This window comes from Oncorhynchus kisutch, linkage group LG19 (assembly GCF_002021735.2).
Source record: "Oncorhynchus kisutch isolate 150728-3 linkage group LG19, Okis_V2, whole genome shotgun sequence".
Classification (NCBI taxonomy): domain Eukaryota; kingdom Metazoa; phylum Chordata; class Actinopteri; order Salmoniformes; family Salmonidae; genus Oncorhynchus; species Oncorhynchus kisutch.
Window position 1 is genome coordinate 3,981,608 of NC_034192.2, and position 26,083 is coordinate 4,007,690.

Sequence of the window (26,083 nt, forward strand, 5' to 3'; positions counted from 1 at the left end):
CCTCAGGATCCCGTAGTCCTATCCCTCCCATCCAAACATAATTACATTTCATTAATGTCAATTCAATAGTGGCTAATCCACTGTAGCTGGTTCCTGCTAGTGAGGGCAGAGCAGCATGACATTCCATCTCACAATCAATCAGCAGTCAATGTAGCGTCTCGTTCTCTCTGTTAGTCCATGAATCCAGATGGCTCGGGATGGAGATGTTATATTATTATGATCATCACCTGCAGGGCTGATCTAGGATCTGACCATATAATCTTCTTCATTATGATCTAAATGATCAGCAGTCGTACTGTGAATACAGGCACTGGACACTATACTGCCTATAGCACAACAGACTTTACACTTCTGGGTTGGCTGCCATTTGAGGTGTTCTCCCTTTGTCCCCCAACACCAATGTTCTCTACATTTCCTCACTCTATGTCATTCTGTGTTAGAAAATGTGAAGTAATGCTGTGTTGAGTAATGCTGTGTTGACTAAGGCTGTGTTGAGTAATGCGGAGAATGCATTCAGCTGTGGCTGGGTTGTGTGTTGATGCTCTTGTCAGCTCCCTTGGGTAAGTTAGTGTGTGTAGGGTTAAACTGAGTGGGACTGATCTTCTGTGGCTGGGGAGAGAGAAAGGTAGAGGGAGAGAGAGAGGGGGGAGGATAGAGAGCGCAGGCTGTTGCGTCTGTCCACTGGAGCTGAAAATAGGGCTGGGGCTGCAGGCTCTCTCTCCTCTCTCTCTCTCTCTCTCTCTCTCTCTCTCTCTCTCTCTCTCTCTCTCTCTCTCTCTCTCTCTTTGCACGCTGTTGGGGATCACAGCAGCACACTGGACTCTGAGCATGCCTGGTACAGGCCGCACAGATACAGAGCAACAGGGAATATCTCTATCTCTCTTTCCTTCTCTCTGTCGCCCTACTTCTGAGCTATAACTCGTGCTACAGAACCATCTCCTCCAGTCTATATCATTGTGGCAGCCTCTCATAGACTTCTGTTTTAGCTTCATTCACTCTCTGGCATGTTTAGCTACTATAGCAACACTTCACATCTATTCTAGTCATCAAATAAGCTAGAATCTCTTCCATTCCTAATCAACTCTGTCTCTCCTTTTTCTGTCTGAGTGTTTGTTTGTGTAATGTTGTTTGTGGGCCACCGAGGTCAAGGCGTCTCTCTGCCGTTCTCGTTAAGGGTTATTAAGGTTTACTTAACCAGCGCGTTGTTTCTGAGTCTGCTGTACCTGAGACGGACCACTATGTGGGAGAGGAGAGGAAACAGTGATATGGGAGCCGCACGCGTCAATTAAGCAGAACGAGCTGAGAGCGCCGCAACGCATCAATATTTATGTCATCTGCATATAGATGAGATTGGCCTTCAGGGAGGCATTTACTGGGGGCGGGGGGGGGGGGGGGGGGGGGGGGGGGGGTGATATGAGAAAGAGCCTTTAGGGCCAGAGGTGTTTGTACCTGAGCAGCTGAAGTAGAATGAGTTTTGACTTATGGAGCTCTATCGAATATGCCTTGGTGTTTGTGCCTGTGGCTGGTTAATATGGACATGAGCTTAACTAGATGATTCACAGGCGCATGTATTTGAAAGGTTTGTGCTTTCATTACCCCTGATTTTGAATGCCCCCATTTCAAACATTGTTTGTCGGAAAACTTCCTCTAAAGCAGCGTTGAAAGACAGACTATTGATCCCCCATAGAACTACCACAGCATGTACACTACATGTATGTGAATATGATCACGTAGCCTGTGTATGAGGGGGTTGGAGGGTAACCCCTGTTAGCTCTGGTCTGGCTGCTTTGACATTGATGCTGATGGAGTGTAGGGTCAGAGGTCGCGGCTGTCAGGCGCCCTAGGCAGGAGACTCAGTCGCATGCCATGCCGCCTCTCTACCCCAGCGCTCAGGGCAACTGGGCCACACTCAGCCCCAGTATGGAGCCACACTGGAAATGTGCACACATCTCCATCTAAAGTCTGGAAGGAAAAGGTTTACAGCTCAAAGTGCTCTGCAGAAGTGGGCCCAGTGTTCTGAGCTGTCTGGGAGAGTTTGGCTCGGCTCTGGCCCACAGCTACTTGAACTTTCTACTGATGTAAAACAGTGATGGGACGTGACAAATACAAACAGTCACCATCTCTAGTTGTGTAGGGTTACTCATATGTGCTCCCAAATTGTGCACACTGAGGCTACACACAGATACTGAAACACATAGACCTTCAGTCTGTGTTCTCTCTAAGTAGGCCAGAGTTGTCTGGCTCAATAGGCATAGAGGGAATAAGGAGGTCTAGGATCAGTAGATCAGCCTCTCTCGCTCTCACTCACTCACTCACTCACTCACTCACTCACTCACTCACTCACTCACTCACTCACTCACTCACTCACTTTGTAGGGGTGTGTGGCGTCAGGCAGGTTCTATGTACTGTGGACGAGGAAGGGGGCTTGGTTCTAACTTTCTAGGTCCGTTAAAATGAAGTAAAGTTTGTGCTTTTAGTTATGTAACTATTGGGACAAAAAATGTATCTCTCTCTTTCTCTCTTTGTTTTTATCGAGGACAGAGCGGTCGGGCCATGTTATCCTCCGACACACTCTCCTAGGTGTTTAAGCCCTTGCCTAGGCCCTTTGGGAGTCGTAGAGAGTAAATGGCCAGTGTCGATCCCCATGGAAGAAAACACCAATGTTTCTCTTCAAGTCAACCGCATCACTGAAATCTGCCAACGGAGTCCATTTCCCTCCACAAAGTGGGATGTGAGACGACTGAGACCATTACTGACAACTTTGTGGAGTGGAAACTTGGTAACAATCTGTTTTGCTGTTACTTTTTCTCTCCCCTGCCGTCCCCTCTTTTTGTTCTTCTCCTCCAGAGTGTTTATGTCATCAGTAGTTACCTTCAGACAAACGGAGGGACCTGAAGGCTGCTGCATCTCTAATTAACCTCTCAGTTCACACTCGCCCAAAATCAATGTGGCGCTTTGTTGAATCATTAATGGACAACAACAGTCCGCGAAGCCGCACCACAGCGACGGCCTGTTTGATTGACACTCCGGGGACTGATCTTTGTGTTTGCTATAGTTTTCTTCTCCCTCTGTGGTCTGGGTTCCAGCTGTGGATTTGAATGGAAAGAATACGTAAATAATGAAAATGCCTTCATTTCTATGCAGATAGAAAGATTTGTTTGCTAATGTTTGCTAATGTTATGTAGATTGCATGATGTGTCATCATAAGATAAAGCGTCTGAAAAAAGGAATTTTTTTGCATATGACCTTTTAATTTGGATTCCAGATTCACAAAAGCACCTGATGAATGGTAGGCCAGAGCATCACCTTGAGTTGGGTTCCCTTAACAACCACACTGAGCTTTAGTCCAGAGTCTTGTTGGAATCTGACCTGACAGACCGGGATCCCTGGTGGAGTTTTAGTACCTTTTAGATGAGCTACGGTATAATAGCACGGTGAATGAGCTTCCAACCCCTCCTCTGTCTGTGTGTGTATATGTGTGTGTGTGTGTGTGTGTGTGTGTGTGTGTGTGTGTGCTCCCAAGCACATCATACTTTCCTTTACAATCTCAGGGTTTATGCATGAAAGGCGTCCCAATGGGGTTGGTAACATTGAAACATGATCGTGGCTCTCCAACACTCCCAGTTAAAGTAGAGGCCTGCGTTGGGAACATAGTCGGCTGCCAGATGCGATTGGGCGGGAGTGCCTTCGAAGTGGGCCATGATTGGTTCTGGCGCTCTTGTTGTGACAATGCAGGTTGTCAGAGAGGCAATTGGTCACGCTAGAGAACCTCTGAGTCACTACTGGTTCACTAATTCTCTGCAGCTCCGACATGCTCCTTGGCCTCGTGTGTGTGTGTGTGTGTGTGCCTGCGCGTGTGAAATTGTCCTTCCTATGGCTTCCTCTGTCTGCGATTCAATTTAATACAAATATTTAAATGGACATTTCCCTTCTGATTCCCCCAGACAGTGTCACAGTTCATTACAACATAATTGAATGAAAATATTCTATAAGTCGCCTCATGCAGCACAGTAATAATGTACTCACTGACACTGCATCCAGTCCCTGACTGAAGACACATTGACAGAGACCATTGCTTCAGCTCCCGAGTACATTACATTTGCTCTCATGAAGGTACTGTACATGCCTTGTACACCGTCGCTGACATCTTTTCATAATTATTACCATCTCCGCCACTGCAAATAAATATTCCAGAGGGGACGGTGAGATGTGTGGTGCGCGATTCCACGGCAGCGTTTTTAATCTCTCGCCCATCAGCCTCCATTACAGGCAAGCTCACATGCCAAGCTTCGCCCGGGCCTCGTGTTGGGTTAGTGCAATTACCTTGGCCCAGCGAGCCCTGTAATAAGAGCACTCGCTGTAATAAGAGCACTTGCTGTATCAGTGACAGGCATCAGGAGTGGCCCCGCGGCAGCCATTAGCTGTCCCCAGCCTACAGGTGAAGTCAGCCATTAATATCAATGAGGCCTGGCTTCCTGTATCCTGCTGCACAAGCGCACCACACTGAGCCCTTCATCACCCTGGTGACACCTTCACTCCATAGTCCAGCATGGAGCCCTAGGGCGACCCGTGAGGAACCAGGCTCAGGCTGCATCATTAGAGCCACAATGGCGGCCCAGGTCAGAGTTGACTTAGCACACACTCCTGTTTGGTTGTTTGACTTCTCGTATGAATATGTGCACTTGTGTTTATTAGGTTGTAATTGCATTGGATTCTAATATAGTTGTCTCCTATAATGTTTAACAATGTACTTGCCTCTTAGTGTTGTGTGTATGTGGTTGTGAATGTGTGTGGGGGGTAGTTGGAAGCACAAGCATGTGTGTGTCTGTGTGTACATTTTACCATGTGTTTGTATTGAAGTGTTTGTTGTGTGTGTGTGTGTGTGTGTGTGTGTGTGTGTGTGTGTGTGTGTGTGTGCCTGTTAGCATTGCAGGAACCCAAGCGGAGGGCAGGCAAGGCTCGTAAATCCTGTGGTAATCAGTGGTGGGGATGAGCTGTGTAGCCGTGTGTGTAGTTGTAACAGTGTTCATCAGAGGGCGGTCTGGGCTGTGCTGCTCCACTCTGAGCCTGTATAGATTTTAGCAGCTCGATGTCCCTAAATGGCTCCATCACGGGACGTCTGTGATTACTGAGCCCAGAACCAACCTCTTAATGAAAGGTCAATTAAGAAGCAAACTATTGATCCATCCCCTCCTCTCCCTCTTCTTCATCTTCTCTCAGGCAGAGAAATGTATCAAGTCTGAGCTCTTCTCTGGCCATGCCATCACTCTCCCTCCATCCCTCCATCCCTCCCTCCCTCCCTCCATCCCTCCCTTCTCTTTTGTCCAGACTGTCCGTTAGTAAAGTTTTCCATCTCTGCTTACAGAGAGGAGCGGGGGCTAAAGCACATCTGGGCCTATGGGAAGCCATGTCAGAACTAAAGCACACCTGGGCCTATGGTAAGCCATGTCAGAACTAAAGCACACCTGGGCCTATGGTAAGCCATGTCAGAACTAAAGCACACCTGGGCCTATGGTAAGCCATGTCAGAACTAAAGCACACCTGAGCCTATGGTAAGCCATGTCAGAACTAAAGCACACCTGGGCCTATGGTAAGCCATGTCAGAACTAAAGCACACCTGGGCCTATGGTAAGCCATGTCAGAACTAAAGCACACCTGGGCCTATCGTAAGCCATGTCAGAACTAAAGCACACCTGGGCCTATGGTAAGCCATGTCAGAACTAAAGCACACCTGGGCCTATGGTAAGCCATGTCAGAACTAAAGCACACCTGGGCCTTTGGTAAGCCATGTCAGAACTAAAGCACACCTGGGCCTATGGTAAGCCATGTCAGAACTAAAGCACACCTGGGCCTATGGTAAGCCATGTCAGAACTAAAGCACACCTGGGCCTATGGTAAGCCATGTCAAACTAAAGCACACCTGGGCCTTTGGTAAGCCATGTCAGAACTAAAGCACACCTGGGCCTATGGTAAGCCATGTCAGAACTAAAGCACACCTGGGCCTATGGTAAGCCATGTCAGAACTAAAGCACACCTGGGCCTATGGTAAGCCATGTCAGAACTAAAGCACACCTGGGCCTATGGTAAGCCATGTCAGAACTAAAGCCAGGCCCATGCTGTGTTGACAACACTACCACTCCACCGGGTGGTCCAACCACTGCTGCTCAGCCTCAGCGCATGTTGAGTAGTGCAACACTTTTTCCAACTTCTGACCACATGTAGCGTCTCAAAGCAGGATTGCTGATTTCGGATCACTTTGGCATTTTAGCTCACAATAAATTACATGGACAAGGGGGGATCTGATTCTGATCCTAGATCAGCACTCCTACTCTGAAACGCTTGATACAGTACATAAAGCCCCAGATCTGGAAAAACACTGGCCCCTAGGCTAGGAGACAGAGTATTTCATGGTTAGGTCACATGGCTTTATGGATTCCCATGCAGACCAGACTTGGCTGCAGACCATTTAGTGACATCACGGCTGTTCAGATGACCTCCAGTGGCATTCCACCCACACCACAGTACCACAACAGTCATTAGACCTGGGGGTTGTGGTCAGCTCAGCATCTGTAACACGCCAATCAATAAGGCCATTTCTGTTTGTTAGGCGATCTCAGGGAATCAACCATATAGCCTGTATGTGAGCTACAGTGTCTTACTTATCGTGTCTCACTTTGTGGTGAATGTAGATTGTTTTACCCCACTCTCACGCAGTTAGTTCTCTCTTTAAGTAAACCACACATTCTTCTTTCATGATGTCTTTAACCCTAAGGCTTTACATGTAAAGTTAGAATGGATGAAAGGGTTTCAAGTTTTCGAGTTTCAACAGTCCGTGTCTCGGGTGGCTGGTCTTTGGCAATTTTTCGGGTGTTGAAGCCTGTGAGAATGGCTCACAACTGTATGGCTCACAAATCTCTCTCTCTCTCTCTCTCTCTCTCTCTCTCTCTCTCTCTCTCTCTCTCTCTCTCTCTCTCTCTGTATAAGACGGGCTATACATTCATTGTGGGATGGAAGCTATTTTGTTATCAGGGAAACTGGGTGATTGCCACAGAGTTATTGTCTGGTCTCAGTATAACTGTATAAATACAGTTGGAGTCAGAAGTTTACATACACCGTAGTCAAATTTCAACTCAGTTTTTCAATTCCTGACATTTAATCCTAGTAACATTCCCTGTCTTAGGTCAGTTAGGATCACCACATTATTTTAAGAATGTGAAATGTCAGAATAATAGTAGAGAAAATGATTTATTTCAGCTTTTATTTATTTCACCACATTCCCAGTGGGTCAGAAGTTAAGATACACTCAATTAGTATTTGGTAGCATTACCTTTTAATTGTTTAACTTGGGTCAAATGTTTTGGGTAGCCTTCCACAAACTTCCCACAATAAGTTTGATGAATTTTGGCCCATTCCTCCTGACAGAGCTGGTGTAACTGAGTCAGGTTTGTAGGTCTCCTTACTTGCACATGCTTTTTCAGTTCTGCCCACAATTTTTTTATAGTATTGAGGTCAGGGCTTTGTGATGGCCACTCCAATACCTTGACTTTGATGTCCTTAAGCCATTTGGCCACAACTTTGGAAGTCTGCTTGGGGTCATTGTCCATTTGGAAGTCTGCTTGGGGTCATTGTCCATTTGGAAGTCTGCTTGGGGTCATTGTCCATTTGGAAGTCTGCTTGGGGTCATTGTCCATTTGGAAGTCTGCTTGGGGTCATTGTCCATTTGGAAGACCCATTTGGAAGACCCATTTGGAAGACCCATTTGGAAGAACCATTGGGAAGACCCATTTGGAAGACCCATTGGGAAGACCCATTTGGAAGACCCATTTGGAAGACCCATTTGTGACCAAGCTTTAACTTTAACTTAACTGATGTCTTGAGATGTTGCTTCAATATATCCACATAATTTCCTACCTCATGAATCCATCTATTTTGTGAAGTGCACCAGTCCCTCCTGCAGCAAGCACCCCCACAACATGATGCTGCCACCCCCGTGCTTCACGGTTGGGAAGGTGTTCTTCGGCTAGCAAGCCTCCCCCTTTTTGCTCAAAATACAACGATGGTCAGTATTGCCAAACAGTTACATTTTTGTTTCATCAGACCAGAGGACATTTCTCCAAAAAGTATGATCTTTGTCCCCATGTGCAGTTGCAAACCGTAGTCTGGCTTTTTTATGGCGGTTTTGGAGCAGTGGCTTCTTCCTTGCTGAGCGGCCTTTCAGGTTATGTCGATATAGGACTCATTTTACTTTTGTACCTGTTTCCTCCAGCATCTTCACAAGGTCCTTTGCTGTTGTTCTGGGATTGATTTGCACTTTTTGCACCAAAGTTCGTTCATCTCTAGGAGACACAACGCGTCTCCTTCCTGAGCGGTATGACGGCTACATGGTCCCATGGTGTTTATACTTGTGTACTCTTGTTTGTACAGATGAACGTGGTACCTTCAGGCATTTGGAAATTGTTCCCAAGGATGAACCAGACTTGTGGAGGTCTAACATTTTCTTTCTGAGGTCTTGGCTGATTTCTTTTGATTTTCCCATGATGTCAATTAAAGAGGCACTGAGTTTGAAGGTAGGCCTTGAAATACATCCACAGGTACACCTCCAATTGACTCAAATTATGTCAATTAGCCTATCAGAAGCTTATAAAGCCATGAAGGCACAGTGAACTTAGTGTATGTACATTTCTGACCCACTGGAATTGTGATACAGTGAATTATAAGTGAAATAATCTGTCTGTAAACAATTGTTGGAAAAATGTACTTGTGTCATGCACAAAGTAGATGTCGTAACTGACTAGCCAAACCTATAGTTTGTTAACAAGAAATTTGTGGAGTGGTTGAAAAACGAGTTTTAATGACTCCAACCTAAGTGTATGTAAACTTCCGACTTCAACTGCATGCCTTTCCTGAAGCATATAGCCAATACCCCATTTCTCCATGTGTGTGTGTATTCTGATGATGTGTACTCCAGAAATAAAGATGGGCTTTTTGTGTCAAACACAAAAGTGAAAGAGGCTTTTCATCATAACATTCAGCTAACCAGGGAAGTTATTCTGTTGAGCAAGCCACTGGGGAGGGGATACCGATTCAGTTGCACAACTGACTGCATTCAACAGAAATTGGTCTTCCGCATTTAACCCAAACCCTTCTGAATCAGAGAGGTGCGGAGGGCTGCCTTAATCAACGTCCACAGCGCAGTTCTTGTTGGGGGCCTTGCTCATGTGCAGAACAGCAGATTTTTCCACCTTGCCGGCTCAGGGATTTGAACCAGCAACCTTTCTAGTTACCAGCCCAATGCTGTTAACCGCTAGGCTACCTGCCACAACCTATTCATAGTGTGAATTGGCTGCTCCCATCCCAACACGTGGTAAAACTGTTTCATGCTCTCTTATGTCTCCCCCCTCCACTCTACTGACATGTATGTGGAATTGATAGATGCACACACACACACACACACACACACACACACACACACACACACGCTACATGTTCATGTTTTTAAACATATGTAAATTGTAAAGTTTTAGTCTGTATGTCTTTTTGGTTACGTGTCAGACCCCAGTAAGACCTGCTGTCCCCAGTGGCGTCGGCTAATAGGGGATCCTAGAACTACCCATACAATACCTGCTTCCTCTCCCTTCCCTGTCCATCTGTCTCCCCCGTCTCCCCCGCCTCTCCCCTAGCATCAGATGAGATGAACGCCTGGTGCATGACATGCATTGTGTGAGGTGGCAGCTCTTTGATAGGCCCGTCTGCTGTCTGCCGATCCTCTTCAAGACAGGTAGTCCTGCTCTCGCATCTCACCAACGGTTTTACACACACAGATCCTCACACAGACCCTTTGATCTGTTGAAGCTCCCAATGAATACAGAAATACAGATAGATTTGTGGATAATACATTGTTGCTCTTTTCGTAACCCTGTTCAGAATGGAGAGAGAGGCAGAGAGACACAGAGAGGGGAGAAAGGGGTTTCTCAACTGAGGTTGGCCTGTGATTTATATATTTACATTCTTGTTGTAGTTGATGCCAAAGTCACACCAAAGAGCATGTCCTCCTGGGCAGAGAGCTTGGAGATGAGGGCTCACTACCAGTGGTAGTTTCACTCTCTGCTCCTCGTGTCCATTTCACATGTATAGGGGCTACCAAGACATCAACAGCTTTACCCATAAACACCCATCTGTATTCCTGCCACTCCAGTAGAGCCCAATCATATGTTTGACGTGCTACTTTTGATACAGTGGTCAGGTAATAATGTATCGCCAATTGCCGTGTCGCCGGTGTGCGCCGAAGCACAGTGGAAGGTAGCAGGCGTATGCAGACGAACAGCGGGGTCATTCCGTTCCAACAGCCCAGACGGCTTTATGACGGACACATTCCATTTCCTGCTCCAGCAGCACTATCAGCACGGAGCCTGTCTTGTTCCACCACCTAAAGTGGGGCCTCCCTGCCAGGAGACAAATGCATCGGAGAGGCCAATTTCTATGGCAATTTCTGCTAGCGAAGTCGGTCAGCACGGTGTAACCAGCAGGCACGACAGAACAGTCACCTGTGGGAGTACGGTTAACAGAAGAGATAGAGAGAGAGAGATTGTGTGTTTGAGAGTGAACGTGAGAGAAATGTGTGTGTGTGTGTACGTCTGTGCCTCTTTGTGTATCTGCATGTGAGAGAGCGGTAAAACATGTGTAACAGAGAGGTGGAGAAACAGGTAGAGAGAAAGAGAGGTGGAGAAACAGGTAAAGAGAAAGAGAGGTGGAGAAACAGGTAAAGAGAAAGAGAGGTGGAGAAACAGGTAGAGAGAAAGAGGTAGAGAAACAAGTAGAGAGAAAGAGGTGGAGAAACAGGAAAAGAGAAAGAGAGGTGGAGAAACAGGTAGAGAGAAAGAGAGGTAGAGAAACAGGTAGAGAGAAAGAGGTGGAGAAACAGGAAAAGAGAAAGAGAGGTGGAGAAACAGGTAGAGAGAAAGAGAGGTGGAGAAACAGGTAGAGAGAAAGAGGTGGAGAAACAGGAAAAGAGAAAGAGAGGTGGAGAAACAGGTAGAGAGAAAGAGAGGTGGAGAAACAGGTAAAGAGAAAGAGAGGTGGAGAAACAGGTAAAGAGAAAGAGAGGTGGAGAAACAGGAAAAGAGAAAGAGAGGTGGAGAAACAGGTAGAGAGAAAGAGAGGTAGAGAAACAGGTAGAGAGAAAGAGAGGTGGAGAAACAGGTAGAGAGAAAGAGAGGTGGAGAAACAGGTAGAGGGAAAGAGAGGTGGAGAAACAGGTAGAGGGAAAGAGAGGTGGAGAAACAGGTAGAGGGAAAGAGAGGTGGAGAAACAGGTAGAGAGAAAGAGAGGTGGAGAAACAGGTAGAGAGAAAGAGAGGTGGAGAAACAGGTAGAGAGAGAGAGGTGGAGAAACAGGTAGATGTAAAGGGATGTACGAATCTAACGAATCACATCAGCAGTACTACCACTGAATGTAGCCTAAATGGTATCAACCAGTGGCGATATATTTAAGTCTAAGTCAAGGGTTCTGAATACTTTCCAAATGCACGGTATATATATATATACACAGTGCATTCGGAAAGTATGATTTCGGAAAGTACCTCTTGACTTTTTCCAACTTTTTCTTACGTTACAGCCTTACTCATAAATTGATTAAATATTTTTTTTCCCTCGTCAATCTACACACAATACCCCATAATCAATACCCCAAAGCAAAAACTGTTTTTTAAAACAGTTTTGCAAATGTAATAAAAATAAAAACTGAAATATCACATTTACACAGTACTTTGTTGAAGCACCACTGGCAGCGATTACAGCCTCGAGTCTTCTTGGGTATGACTCTACAAGCTTGGCAAACCAGTATTTGGGGAGTTTCTCCCATTCTTCTCTGCAGATCCTCTCAAGCTCTGTCAGGTTGGATGGGGACCATCGCTGCACAGCTATGTTCAGGTATCTCCAGAGATGTTCAGTCAAGTTCAAGTCCGGGCTCTGGCTGAGCCACTCAAGGACATTCAGAGACTTGTCCTGAAGCCACTCCTGTGTTGTCTTGGCTGTGTGCTTAGGGTTGTTGTCCTGTTGGAAGGTGAATCTTCACCTCAGTCTGAGGTCCTGAGCTCTCTGGAGTAGATGTTCATCAAGGATCTCTCTGCACTTTGCTCCATTCATCTTTCCCTCGATCCTGACTAGTCTCCAAGTCCCTGCCGCTGATAAACATCCCCACAGCATGATGCTGTCATCACCATGCTTCACCGTAGGGATGGTGCCAGGTTTCCTCCAGACGTGACGTTTGGCATTCAGGCCAAAGAGTACAATCTTGGTTTCAACAGATCAGAGAATCTTGTTTCTCATGGTCTGAGTCCTTTAGGTACCTTTTGGCAAACTCCAAGGGGACTGTCATGTGCCTTTTATTGAGGAGTGGCTTTCGTCTGGCCACTCTACCATAAAGGCCTGATTGGTGGAGTGATGCAGAGATGGTTGTCCTTCTGGAAGGTTCTCCCATCTCCACAGAAGAACTCTGGAGCTCTGTCAGAGTGACTATCAGGTTCTTGGTCACTTCCCTGATCAAGGCACTTCTCCCCCGATTGCTCAGTTTGGCCGCCATCTCTTGGAAGAGTCGTGGTGGTTCCAAACTTCTTCCATTTAAGAATAACGCAGGTCACTGTGTTCTTGGGGAGCTTCAATTCTGCAGAAATGTTTTGGTACCTTTCCCCAGATCTGTGCCTCAACACAATCTTGTTTCGGAGCTCTACAGACAATTCCTTCGACCTCATGGCTTGGTTTTTGCTCTGACATGCACTGTCAACTGTGGGACCTTATATAGACAGGTGTGTGCCTTTCCAAATCATGTCCAATCAATTGATTTACCACAGATGGACTCCAATCAAGTTGTAGAAACATCTCAACGATGATCAATGAAAACAGGATGCACCTGAGCTCATTTTCAAGTGTCATAGCAATGGGTCTGAATACTTATGTAAATAAGGTATTTCAGTTTTCTTTATTTTATAAATTATATATTTTTGCAAAACCTGTTTTCGCTCTGATTTTAGAATAAGGCTGTAAAGTGACAAAATGTGGTAAAGGTCAAGGGGTCTGAATCATGTCCCCGTTTTGCATGTTATTTTGGCATTAATATGTGTCACATATCAGCTTGCAAACAATGTAAAAACAATTGTAATTGAGTTATTAAGTCACATTCTAACATGGTCTCTTTTCTTCTTTCTTGAGTAAGGCAGCTCCAAAATGCAGGTGTTTCAGCCTACCTCAGTGCTTTCTGTGGTGTTGGGGCAGCCAGCAGAAAATACGGAGCGTAGGCGTTGGTAATTTTCTGTAGTTGCACCGTGATTGGCTCAGTGTTCTGTCACTCATGGGGACACTATGTCTACGGGGAGAGCTCGAAAATTCAAGCCCCTTCTGTGCTGCCATAGAGTTACGTTAGAAGTGCCCATCCATGAAGGCTCAAGGTCTTTGGTCACAAATAAAATGATGTCAAATCACGTTATATCTACCCTAGCTAGGAAGCTAGCAGTCATCATCATGAATCAAGTCGACAATCTACTGGCAAATCCTTTTCAAACCTTATGAAGAGAAATTATAGATAAAACGTATCGGTGCTCATCGGCCATTGGACATAAGCATTACACAACAAGTTGGAAATTCGCAAATTCAACAATGAGTGGTTTGGAAGGATTCAGTGGCTAACTGCAGGCATTGCAAAGCAAGTGGAGTGGGTGTGTGGTCCAAGTCTGGGTTTAAGCTTAGAAGGATAAACATTCAACATTGGCCATGCTGTCAATCCAGCATGACTTCTGATGTGTTCAAGACAACTGGAAACTCTGAATTAGGAAATCTCACACTTCAGTGAATTCAAAACAACTGGAAACTCTGAATTAGGAAATCTCAGACTTCAGTGAATTCAAGACAACTGGGAACTCAGAATTTTTTTTGCTCAGACTGGGACAATAAGTTTTGAACGGTCATCCAACTCAGAATTCCAAGTTGGGAACTCGGGAACTCTAGAGCTCCTACCTGAAGATCACTGACGTCATGATTCGACCTTGTTTATTTCAGAGTTCTCAGTTGTCTTGAAAGCATCATAAATCCAGACAAAGTATGCTGCTGCATAAATTATTTAATATGCCAAGGACATATGTATACTGTAGCTAAGAAAGTAAAACTAAATGTGTGTTGTGTAGTAAGCTGTTAGTAGCCCATGTGCCTCACCCTAAAAATGTGGTCCTTTTCCCCTCATAATTTAGCCTACTGTTCTGACTTGGTGATGCACATGTAGCTTGTTTTAGCGAAATGTCTTCATCGGAAATTGTAAAAGCTTTCATTTTCTGCTTATATACCCCCTTTTCCTACGGTTCTGACTTGGTGTACAGGGAGAATACTGTAAGAACGGCCCATGTTCTGAATTCTGTCGCTGTACATTTCAAAAGTGCTGAACAAATAGTTATATTCACTACGTCCGTGCTAGCTCGCTCATTAATGTCTTAATTGAAATGACGGATTGCCTCATACACTCGCCGTCCGCTTATGCTATTGTTTGTACATTTCAATTGTTCGTAGAAACCACATTTGTTTAAGCAAGTCAGCCGTATCAGCTATGTTTTTCTAAAGGCTCCGCTGATAGCCAGGTGTAGCAGTGGTAAGGTGTTGGGACTGCTGTTGGGACTCTGCTGTTGGGACAGCTTTATGTAGGCCCTAACAGTTTGTGGGCACCACCTGTCTCCGTTATAGTGCAATTAATGTATTGTTTAGTGTTGTGTTGTATAGCGGGCTTTGCTGGCATGCATCAAAACACATTTTGGGGGGTTTTCCCAACCAAGATTTACATGTTAAAATCACCACTGGTATCAATCCACATAAAGTGTTGATGTCATGTTGTTGACAGTGTGCACTTTAGACAGCTAAATGAGTGTGCCTGGTGGAACTGCTGTGGTTTCAGACGACCGCAGCCCTCTAATTACAGGCTAATTATATAAACAGCTGTCTGCTAACACCCCTCTCTTTATAACACAAATAAACACACACACACACACACACACACACACACACACACACACACACACACACACACACACACACACACACACACACACACACACACACACACACACACACACACACACACACACACACACACAAAGAGCAGTCATTACTGCACAGTGTGTGTGTGTGTTCTTGCTGCCCTGGGGTGTGTGGGGTGATATCCAGTGCATCATACACATTGACAGCAGACTGAATGGTGTTGTTGAGAACAGAAGCTGTTCAGGCTGCGTGAGGAGCAGGGTGCTTGGCACATGGCACTGACATCTTTATGGTAGTCTTCTCCCGTCTCACTGACAAGCCATGCAAATGATCTATGCACCAACGTGTAGACCCACCTTTCTTCTGCTGTGTGTTTATGAATGCATGTTTGTGCGCACGTGTGTGAATGAGAGAGAGAGAGATTGTATTTTGTATGATTGAGCTTTAGTATGCACACCATAGAGGGCCTTGTTCATTTCCCAGTGATTTTAAGAGAAGTACTGCCTCATCAAGGCTCTCTATAGAAACCTGTATCTGTTATTCACCATGACTTTTTATGGCCTTTGTGTTCAGCATTACATTTAATAGATGCCAGGATGAAACGGTGCCTGCAGTGATCTCTGCAGGATTCAGTCAGAGCTACTTTGGAGGACTATTGAGTGGTTTCACCTGAGCTGAACACAACAGGCTGGTATATAGTCAGTGCTAGGATAGGCTGCTAGGATAGGCTACTAGGATAGGCTACTAGGATAGGCTACTCGGATAGGCTACTCGGATAGGCTACTAGGATAGGCTACTCGGATAGGCTACTCGGATAGGCTACTCGGATAGGCTACTCGGATAGGTTACTCGGATAGGCTACTCGGATAGGCTACTCGGATAGGCTACGCTAGCCCTGGTAAAAAGGCACCTCTCAGGTTGGTAACGCTAGGCTAGTCTAAATGATGTAACATACGAGGCACCTCTCTGAGCTCACAACTCCCAGAGGGGAACAGCTGTCTCCCTCCTCACTTTTAGACTCCACAGCCTGTTCCCTCTCCAGGGGCTTCCATGACACCTGCTTACCGCAGGCTCAGACTCCATACTTTACTCTGCTGTGGAAGGAGAACAGTTGTTTCCCACATAGATTGGTTTCTAGAGGCGTTCAACATAGATTGGTCAACTGAAGGCGGCTGGTGACCTTTTCTATCTGAGTCTAAAACACTACTGCCTCTAGATAGCCTACAGAGAAATGAATAGCCTAAGTGGTTTCTGTCAAGGTCAAACTTAAGAGACATTTTGTACTGTATGTAGATAAGCCTATAGGTTCACTTGCACATATTGTAATGTTCATGCATGTTCTGTATTTCTCTGATACTGTGGACAGTTGTCATGCCCTGGTCAAAGTATATGGTGTTTGTCTTTATTTATTTGGTCAGGCCGGGGTGTGACATGGGTTTATTGTGGTGTGTTTTGTCTTGGGGTTTTGTTAGTTATTGGGTGTGTGGCTTAGTGGAGGTATCTAGCAAAGTCTATGGCTGTCTGGAGTGGTTCTCAATCAGAGGCAGGTGTTTATCGTTGTCTCTGATTGGGAACCATATTTAGGCAGCCATATTCTTTGAGTGTTTTGTGGGTGATTGTTCCTGTCTTTGTGTTTGCACCAGATAGGGCTGTTTCGGTTTTCACATTTCATTATTTTGTAGTTTCTTCATGTATAGTTTTTCCTTCATTAAAATATCATGAATCATCATCACGCTGCATTTTGGTCCGATCCTTGCTATACCTCTTCGTCATAGGAGGAGATAGAAGATAGCCCTTACAACAGTGTGTGTCTGCCTTTGCTTCAGCATGTTTATTTGCATTTATTTGTCCAGGTTGTCTCTCTGCTACAGTACTACTGCTGCTGCTGTTACCGCAGTACTACTGCTGCTGCTGTTACCGCAGTACTACTGCTGCTGCTGTTACCGCAGTACTACTGCTGCTGCTGTTACCTCAGTACTACTGCTGTGTTACCTCAGTACTACTGCTGCTGTGTTACCTCAGTACTACTGCTGCTGCTGTTACCTCAGTACTAATGCTGCTGCTGTTACCTCAGTACTAATGCTGCTGCTGTTACCTCAGTACTAATGCTGCTGCTGTTACCTCAGTACTAATGCTGCTGCTGTTACCTCAGTACTAATGCTGCTGTGTTACCTCAGTACTACTGCTGCTGTGTTACCTCAGTACTACTGCTGCTGCTGTTACCTCAGTACTACTGCTGCTGCTGTTACCTCAGTACTAATGCTGCTGCTGTTACCTCAGTACTAATGCTGCTGCTGTTACCTCAGTACTAATGCTGCTGTGTTACCTCAGTACTAATGCTGCTGTGTTACCTCAGTACTAATGCTGCTGCTGTTACCTCAGTACTAATGCTGCTGTGTTACCTCAGTACTAATGCTGCTGTGTTACCTCAGTACTGCTGCTGTTGTGTTACTTCAGTACTGCTGCTGTTTTTACCTCTGTACCACAGCAACACTGACTGTCACTCTCTGTCCATATCTCCCGTCCTCCCCTTGTCCTCTCTTCCGCCCATCCCCCCCCATCCTCCTCACTTGTCAGGCGTGTCATGGTAGCCCAGAGTGAGAGGGATGAGAACTTGCCTCATCCCACTGGGGAGAGATACTCCACACTGATCTCATCACTAGAGGACTGAACGCTGTAGTGACCTCCTCATACACTGCATTGATTCACACACAGACACTCACACACGCTCTCTCTCACACACACACACACACACACACACACCTGCTTTTGTAGTGCACCTAACTGAGGACCTACTTTACCATCCTCCTCCAGGAAGTGGGTTATATGAAGGTCACACACTCAACAGCCCAACATGTAGAGGTGAAGTTTATAGGATGCAGACTCTTCAGTCCTTACACAGTCCTCCAGTCCTCAAGGGTCAGCCCTGGTATCTTGTCCCCATTCAAGATTCCATCAGGAATCACACTGAAAGAAGATCATATCTGTGTGCTGCTCATAGTAAGGAATGCTGTTTTAATGTTAGGTGAATGTTCAGTGACATTGGAAGTGAATCCACCTGCCCTCCATGTCTATCTACTGAGGAACGTGCCAGATTATTTTCCTTATCTGGTGTGTGTGTGATTGTGCGTTTGTGTGTGTGTGTGAGAGAGAAAAAGTGGCAGATAGAGCTAGGGAGAGAGTGAGAAAGAGGGAGATTGGACAAATGAGGCAGAGAGCTGCCAAAAGTTCAGAGAAAGTGCTGACACCAGTGTTCTGCTTGTTTGTCCCATCATGCAACAGCGCAGTGTAAATACACAGTAATTACTGGCCACAGCTCATATGTTTTTTATTCAATCAGATGACAGCTGTTGGCACCATCACATTTAGCCCATGTTGTGGGCCAGACAGCTTTTTACAATTTTTATTATGTGTCACGAGCAATGACGCAGGGTCACGGGCAGGTCACGTGGTGACAGTGAGGGGCATCTGCTTTGGGAGGAGGGCAGAAGGCTGACATTATTATTCACTGGGCTGTCAAAGTACAGAGCACCCAGGATTGCATGGGGGAAAAAATATTCTGCCCTGCGCTACCGACAGCCACAGACAGGGGGAGCCAGTGGACTTTAGAATCCCACAGACTATTGGAAAGAGGGATCTCATTGTGATAGGTCCACACCGCCGGAGCCCGCTTCCTTTGTTGCCTCTCAACTGACGCACCCCCCCTTCCCTCTCTCCTCTCTCACTCACACACACACACTCTCTCTTTCTCTCTCTCGTTCTTTCTCCTGCCTCATCTCCCCTTCCTCTCCCATCCGTGGATGAAATGAACAGCACCAGGAGAGGTGGTGTGGATCAGACAGACAGACACAGTGAGTGGGACTGGAGGACAGGGGTTTCTTCACTGCTGTACTGACTGTGAGCCTGGAAGAGGCTGCAGCTGGCTGGGCTCTTTGTGGAGATAGACGTACCTGTGGAGAACGGACACTGACACAGCTGGCTGCCAATAACACTCAACTGTGAGAGCCGTCGTGCAAGAGATTCATTTAACTGTGTGTCGTCGGTGAATTTAGGTATGTGTGTGTGTGTGGGGGGGGGGGTATCGTGTGTGTGTGTGCGCATTGAATGATGTACGTATCAGTCTGTTTTTTACTGTGTGGATTAACATGGCATAGCTTCTTTTCTCATGCTGATGTCAATTGGCTGGTTGGATTGTTTTATTTCCTTGGCGGAACAGGATTTTATTTCGGACCCTATTCAGGCATAGTCTTTGATTATAAATTCATGTTTAGGCTATACATTCGTACAATGTTGTTTCGGTGCGAGAGAGAGGGAGAAAGGAGAATGCAGTAAATGAAACATTCCTCCAACGTTGTCCAAAGATAAACTTGTTCTTCAAAAGTAGGTTATTCATGAATTCCTCGGACTTCTCAACGCTCATTATAAAACGCTCTCTGGCTGACAGATTGAGATTGCCTTGTGTCTGTCTGTGCGCATGCTCTCCAACAGACGGAACGCTTGAATGTCGTTGCCTTGGGGTCTGAAAGATGAGATAGAGGACCTAAGCATTGCCAGGCGTTGGGCCAAATCACTGTCTTTTAGTGTCTGCTGAAGGTTAGGGGCACATTTCTCTCTGGTTCCCTCCTAGCATTGTTGATGGAAATGACGAGTCTGTTCAGTCATCCTGTTTCAGTGGGAATTCCATTGGTCTGAGGACGTGTGCCCTCATGGTTGGCTTAATATGTAGTATATTTCAAGAGGATATTGTAGGCACAGGAGGCTGTTGAGGGTAGGACGGCTCATAATAACATCTGGAACAGAGCGAGTGGAATGGCATCAAACACATGGAAATACTCCACTCCAGCCATTACCACAAGCCTGTCCTCCCAAATGAAGCTGCCACCAATCTCCTGTGGTTGCAGGCTGTGTGTGTGGAGTGGGTGTATGTCAACACTGTATGTGGTGTAGGTGGGATTGTGTGATGGTACAAGAGTGGAATATATGGGATCAGACAGACCGATAGACAGGCAGACAGACAGACAGGCAGACAGATAGACACAGTGAGTGGTAGTAGTACAAATGTGGAGTATCGGTGAGGCTTGTGTTCATTCCAGCCCTCTCGCTCGCGCTCTCTCTCGCTCTCTCTCTTTCTCTCTCTTTCTCTCTCTCTCCCTGGAGCTTTGCCGTTAACTCCCTCTCTCCTTCCGCTTCGACCCCTCCCTCCCTCCATCCTGCCGAGGAGGCAAATTTAGATTGGGCGAGCTTTAGCCCATTCATAATGGCGATGGGGGTAGGAGTGGAGAAGGAGGGAGGGGGAGAGAAAGACCCCCCCCAGAGACCTCATCACGTATTTATGTCTAGATGTGTAGACATTTCTCTCAACACATGTTTGCCTCATTCACCAATTAACACCCTCACTCCCAATCCAACGGCTGTGTTGACAGATGTTGAACCGATAAAGACGTGCTTCTGTATCTGCATTGCCTGCTGTCTGGGGTTTTAGGCTGAGTTTCTGTACTTTGTGACAACTGCTGATGTAAAAAGGGCTTTATAAATAAATGTGATTGATTGATTGATTGATTGATAGAGCTCACACTGGTTCATGCTTTGGTGTTTGTTTGCATAATATGCTAATATTGTCCATTGTGACATCATGGGTTTGACTGTTGAGTTTTTCCAGACCACAGGAAAAACGTACTGCTGGTCACGTGATCAGGACAAACTCCTGGCCCTGACCATGACACCTGCTCTTAGGCTTTACCGAGTTGTTATTGGTCTTTTCCTCCAGGGGGCGTCATAGACAAGGACCTGCGTCACTACCTCAACCTGCGCTTCCAGAAGGCCTCAGTGGACCACGAGCTCCAGCAGATCATTAGAGACAACCTCTACCTCCGCACCATACCCTGTGAGTAACCCCCCCTGACCCAGTCCCCAATCTCTTACCTGGTGTCCCTCCCGCCCTCTCACAGGGAGATATTCTTCATCCACCCCAGCCTACCTGTCCAATAACACACGGAATCGTCTATGTTTCCTTGCCATGCCACCTGGTAAAACCAGCTGTGAGATATCCACAGATCTGGTTCAAATCTCACTTTACAAACTTGGGAATACGTCCAATAGACACACAACCAGTAGATTCCTTCCAATCCTTAAAATACATTGGCATTTGACTCTTCTGTCTTCATTCCCTGCCTGCGCTTCTTCTCCAGCAGCTGCTGACTCTCTGTTGGTCTGGCTGGGTTCAGTAATGGATGATCTAGCTTCATGATTTGGCTGGAGGGATGAACCTGGCCTCCTGCAGCCGCCTGTCTCAGCAGAGGGTGGTCTCAGATTGAACCTTGGCAGCGCCATTCTGTAATCAGCACCTGAATCTCAGCAGGCAGGCGGGCACCATGGTTAAGGCCTATTTATTGTAAAACCATGCCAGTTTTAGTCTCCCAGCTCAGTTGACTATCTAGCTAGCCCTCCAGCACTGCATTTGGAGAGCGTTGGCCTACTAATGGAATGTGTGTGTGTGTGTGTAGCAGTGCTCCTAGACAGCATTTAGAATGAAACAGTCAACAGAGATTCAATACTTAGTCATTAGTCATTAGTTTGTTATGTTTAATTGGCAACAATGCATATAGATGAGTATACTGTAGACACTGCATAAGGTTTTCTCATCAAGGTTCTTATCTCCCATGGTGTTATGGGGGAGATGGTGTTTAATCCATAACATCACATTTTATTGGTCACATACACGTGTTTAGCAGATGTTATTGCGGGTATAGCGAAATGCTTGTGTTCCTAGTTCCAACAGTGCATTTATATCAAACAAGCAATGTCTAACAATTTCACAACAATACACACTTTACACACACATTTAAAGTAAAATTGTCGGAGCAGCATAGACTAAAATACAGTAGAATAGAATACAGTATGTACATACTGTATGAGACCAGTAGTGCAAAATATGTAAACTTTATTCAAGTGACTAGTGTTCCAAGTATTAAAGTGGACAGTGATTCCAAGTCTATATATACAGGGCAGCAGTCTCTAATGTGCTAGTGATGGCTATTCAACAGTCTGATGGCCTTGAGATAGAAGCTGTTTTTCAGTCTCTTGGTCCCCGCTTTGATGCACCTGTACTGACCTTGCCTTCTGGATGATAGCGGGGCGGACAGGCAGTGGCTCGGGTGGTTGTTGTCCTTGATGATCTTTTTGGCCTTCCTGTGACATCGGGTGGTGTAGGTGTCCTGGAGGGCAGGCAGTGTGCCGCTGGTAATGAGTATGGCCTCTGGAGAGCCCTGCGGTTGCGGGCGATGCATTTGCCGTACCAGGCGGTGATACAGCCCGACAGGATGCTCTCGATTGTGCATCTGTAAAAGTTTGTGAGGGTTTTAAGTGCCAAGCCAAATTTCTTCAGCTGCCTGAGGTTGAAGTGGCGCTGTTGGGTGGACCATTTCAGTTTGTCAGTGATGTGTGTTCACTCGTTTAATGGTCCTCATGATATTTGTCTATACAATATTTGCGTGCATGCATCCTCATGCATTTTTGTGCATGTGGGTCTGCGTGTGTGTGGTTCTGCATGTGTGTGGGCGCATCTGTGCGTGTGTGCGTTCATAATGTATTACCCTAGCCATGCTATTCCAGCCCAGCTGTCTGTATCCATAATGGAGAGGCATTCTTCAAGGCACATCAGGGAGATTTCATTAGGCCCAATTTGCCTCTCCTCTGTGGACAGGGAAATGAGAGGTACAAAAATGCCTATTTGTTAGAGGCGGGCACCAGTATTATTCTCCCATAACTCCATGAGGTGGGTTTGTGGAGGGGGGAAGGGAGGGGGAATGAAAGAGAGAGCGCTGGCAGTGAATGATCAGAGGAAGTGTGACTCATTATTCCCACAGCACAGGAGCTGCATGGCCTTGGACTTCCATTGACTGAAGCGTGTGGTGCTAGGAGAGAGAGAGATGGACAGAGAGACAGAGGAGGGACAGGCCCAGTGGAAGTGGGCAGGGGAGTGTGGGAAAGGAGAGAGAGAGATGGACTGAGAGACAGAGGAGGGACAGGCCCAGTGGAAGTGGGTGGGGGAGTGTGGGAAAGGAGAGAGAGATATGGACCAATGAGAGACAGAGGAGGGACAGGCCCAGTGGAAGTAGGCAGGGGAGTGTGGGAAAGGAGAGAAAAGAGTGATGACACACCTCATGGGAGTGAGAGACCAAGAGACCTGTTACTAACAATCTCACCCATACACGTATAGCGCCTTGCAAAACTATTTATCCCTCTTGGTGTTTTTCCTATTTTGTTGCATTACAACTTGGAATTTAAATGGATTTTATTTGGATTTCATGTAATGGACATACACAAAATAGTCCAAATTGGCGAAGTGAAATTAAAAAAATTGAAAAGTGGTGCGTGCATATGTATTCACTCCCTTTGCATATGTATTCACCCTCTTTGCATATGTATTCACTCCCTTTGCATATGTATTCACTCCCTTTGCATATGTATTCACTCCCTTTGCATATGTATTCACACACTTTGCATATGTATTCACCCTCTTTGCATATGTATTCACTCCCTTTGCACACTCCCTGTGCATATGTATTCACCCACTTTGCATATGTATTCAGACCCTTTGCATATGTATTCACTCCCTTTGCATATGTATTCACTCTCTTTGCATATGTATTCACTCTCTTTGCATATGTATTCACTCTCTTTGCATATGTATTCACTCTCTTTGCATATGTATTCACCCTCTTTGCATATGTATTCACTCCCTTTGCATATGTATTCACCCTCTTTGCATATGTATTTACTCCCTTTGCATATGTATTCACCCTCTTTGCATATGTATTCACTCCCTTTGCACACTCCCTGTGCATATGTATTCACCCACTTTGCATATGTATTCACCCTCTTTGCATATGTATTCACCCACTTTGCATATGTATTCACCCTCTTTGCATATGTATTCACTCCCTTTGCACACTCCCTGTGCATATGTATTCACCCACTTTGCATATGTATTCACCCACTTTGCATATGTATTCACTCCCTTTACATATGTATTCACTCCCTTTGCATATGTATTCACTCTCTTTGCATATGTATTCACTCTCTTTGCATATGTATTCACTCTCTTTGCATATGTATTCACTCTCTTTGCATATGTATTCATGCACTTTGCATATGTATTCACCCCCTTTGTAAATCTATTCACCCATTTGCTATGAAGCCCCTAAATAAGATCTGGTTCAACCAATTACCTTCAGAAATCACATAATTAGTTAAATAAAGTCCACCTGTGTGCAATCTAAGTGTCATATGATCTGTGACATGATCTCAGTATATATACACCTGTTCTGAAAGGCCCCAGAGTCTGCAACACCACTAAGCAAGCGGCACCACCAAGCAAGCGGCACCACCAAGCAAGCGACACCATGAAACCAAGGAGCTCGCCAAACAGGTCAGGGACAATGTTATGGAGAAGTACAGATCAGGGTTGGGTTATAAAAAATATCTGAAACTTTGAATATCCCACAGAGCACCATTAAATCCATTATTAAAACATTGGAAGTATATTGCACCATAACAAACCTGCCGAGAGGGCAGAAACTCACGGACCAGGCAAGGAGGGCATTAATCAGAAAGGCAACAAAGAAAACCAAAGATAACCCTGAAGGAGCTGCAAAGCTCCACATCGGAGATTGGAGTATCTATCCATAGGACAACTTTAAGCCGTACACTCCACAGAGCTGGGCTTTACGGAAGAGTGGTGTTTGCCAAAAGGCATTGTGGGAGACTCCCCAAACATGGAAAAAGGTACTCTGGTCAGATGAGACTAAATTTGAACTTTTTGGCCTTCAAGGAAAATGCTATGACTGGCGCAAACCCAACACCTCTCATCACCCCGAGAATACCATCCCCACAGTGAAGCATGGTGCTGGCAGCATCATTCTGTGGGGATGTCTTTCATCGGCAGGGACTGGGAAACTGGTCAGAATTGAAGGAATGATGGATGGCGTTAAATACAGAGAAATTCTTGAGGGAAATTTGTTTCAGTCTTCCAGAGGGGGAAGACAGGTGCGGCAGGGTAGCCTAGTGGTTAGAGCGTTGGACTAGTAACCGAAAGGTTGCAAGTTCGAATCACCGAGCCGACAAGGTACAAATCTGTCGTTCTGCCCCTGAACAGGCAGTTAACCCACTGTTCCTAGGCCTTCATTGGCCTTCATTGAAAATAAGTCTTAACTGACTTGCCTAGTAAAATAAAGCTAATTATTATTTATTTTTTAGTAAACAATTTGAGACTGGGACGGAGGTTCACCTTCCAGCAGAACAATGACCCTAAGCACATTGCTAAAGCAACACTTGAGTGTTCAAGGGGACACATTTAAATGACTTGGAATGGCCTAGTCAAAGCCCAGACCTCAATCCAAGAACCTGTAGTATGACTTAAAGATTGGTGTACACCAGCAGAACCCATCCAACTTGAAGGAGCTGGAGCAGATTTGCCTTGAAGAATGGGCAAAAAGCCTAGTGGCTAGATGTGCCAAGCTTATAGAGACATACCCCAAGAGACTTGCAGCTGTAATTGCTGCTAAAGGTGGCTCTATAAAGTATTGACTTTGGGGGGTGAATAGTTATGCATGCTCAAGTTTTCAGTTTTTTTGTCTTATTTGTTGTTTGTTTCACAATAAAATGTATTTTGCAAGATGCAAAATGGATCAGACATGTTGTCTAAATCAAATGATACAACCCCCCCCCCCCCCCAAAAAAAATATTTTAATTCCATGTTGTAAAGCAACAAAATCTGAAAAATGCCAAAATGGGGTGAATCCTTTCCCAAGACACTGAAAGAGAGAGGTAGGCAAAGGTAGTAATAGATACTTGAGCCAGGATCAGGGGACAGGGGATAGATAGTGACCGGGGCGGAGCCTATGGTGGGGTGTTCGTTTGCCATACTGTATGCAGTCTGAATGTATAGGGCCTCTCTCTCTCTCTCCCCCTCTCCCTCTCTCTCCTACTCTCCCTCTCTCCCCTACTCTCTCTCTCTCTCTCTCTCTCCTATCCCTCTCTCTCCCTCTCTCTCTCTCTCCCCTCTTCTCTCT

At 45.7% G+C, this 26,083-nt stretch overlaps 1 protein-coding gene across 1 annotated transcript in view; it reads left to right on the forward strand.

The window, feature by feature from the left end:
• The window catches only part of LOC109882687 (membrane-associated guanylate kinase, WW and PDZ domain-containing protein 2-like), a 296,510-nt gene that overhangs the window by 55,996 nt on the left and 214,431 nt on the right, over nt 1-26,083 (forward strand). Inside the window, exon 2 of the mRNA XM_031798160.1 lies at nt 20,779-20,895. Coding sequence (XP_031654020.1) covers nt 20,779-20,895 — 117 coding nt within the window. The remainder of the gene's footprint in view (nt 1-20,778; nt 20,896-26,083) is intronic.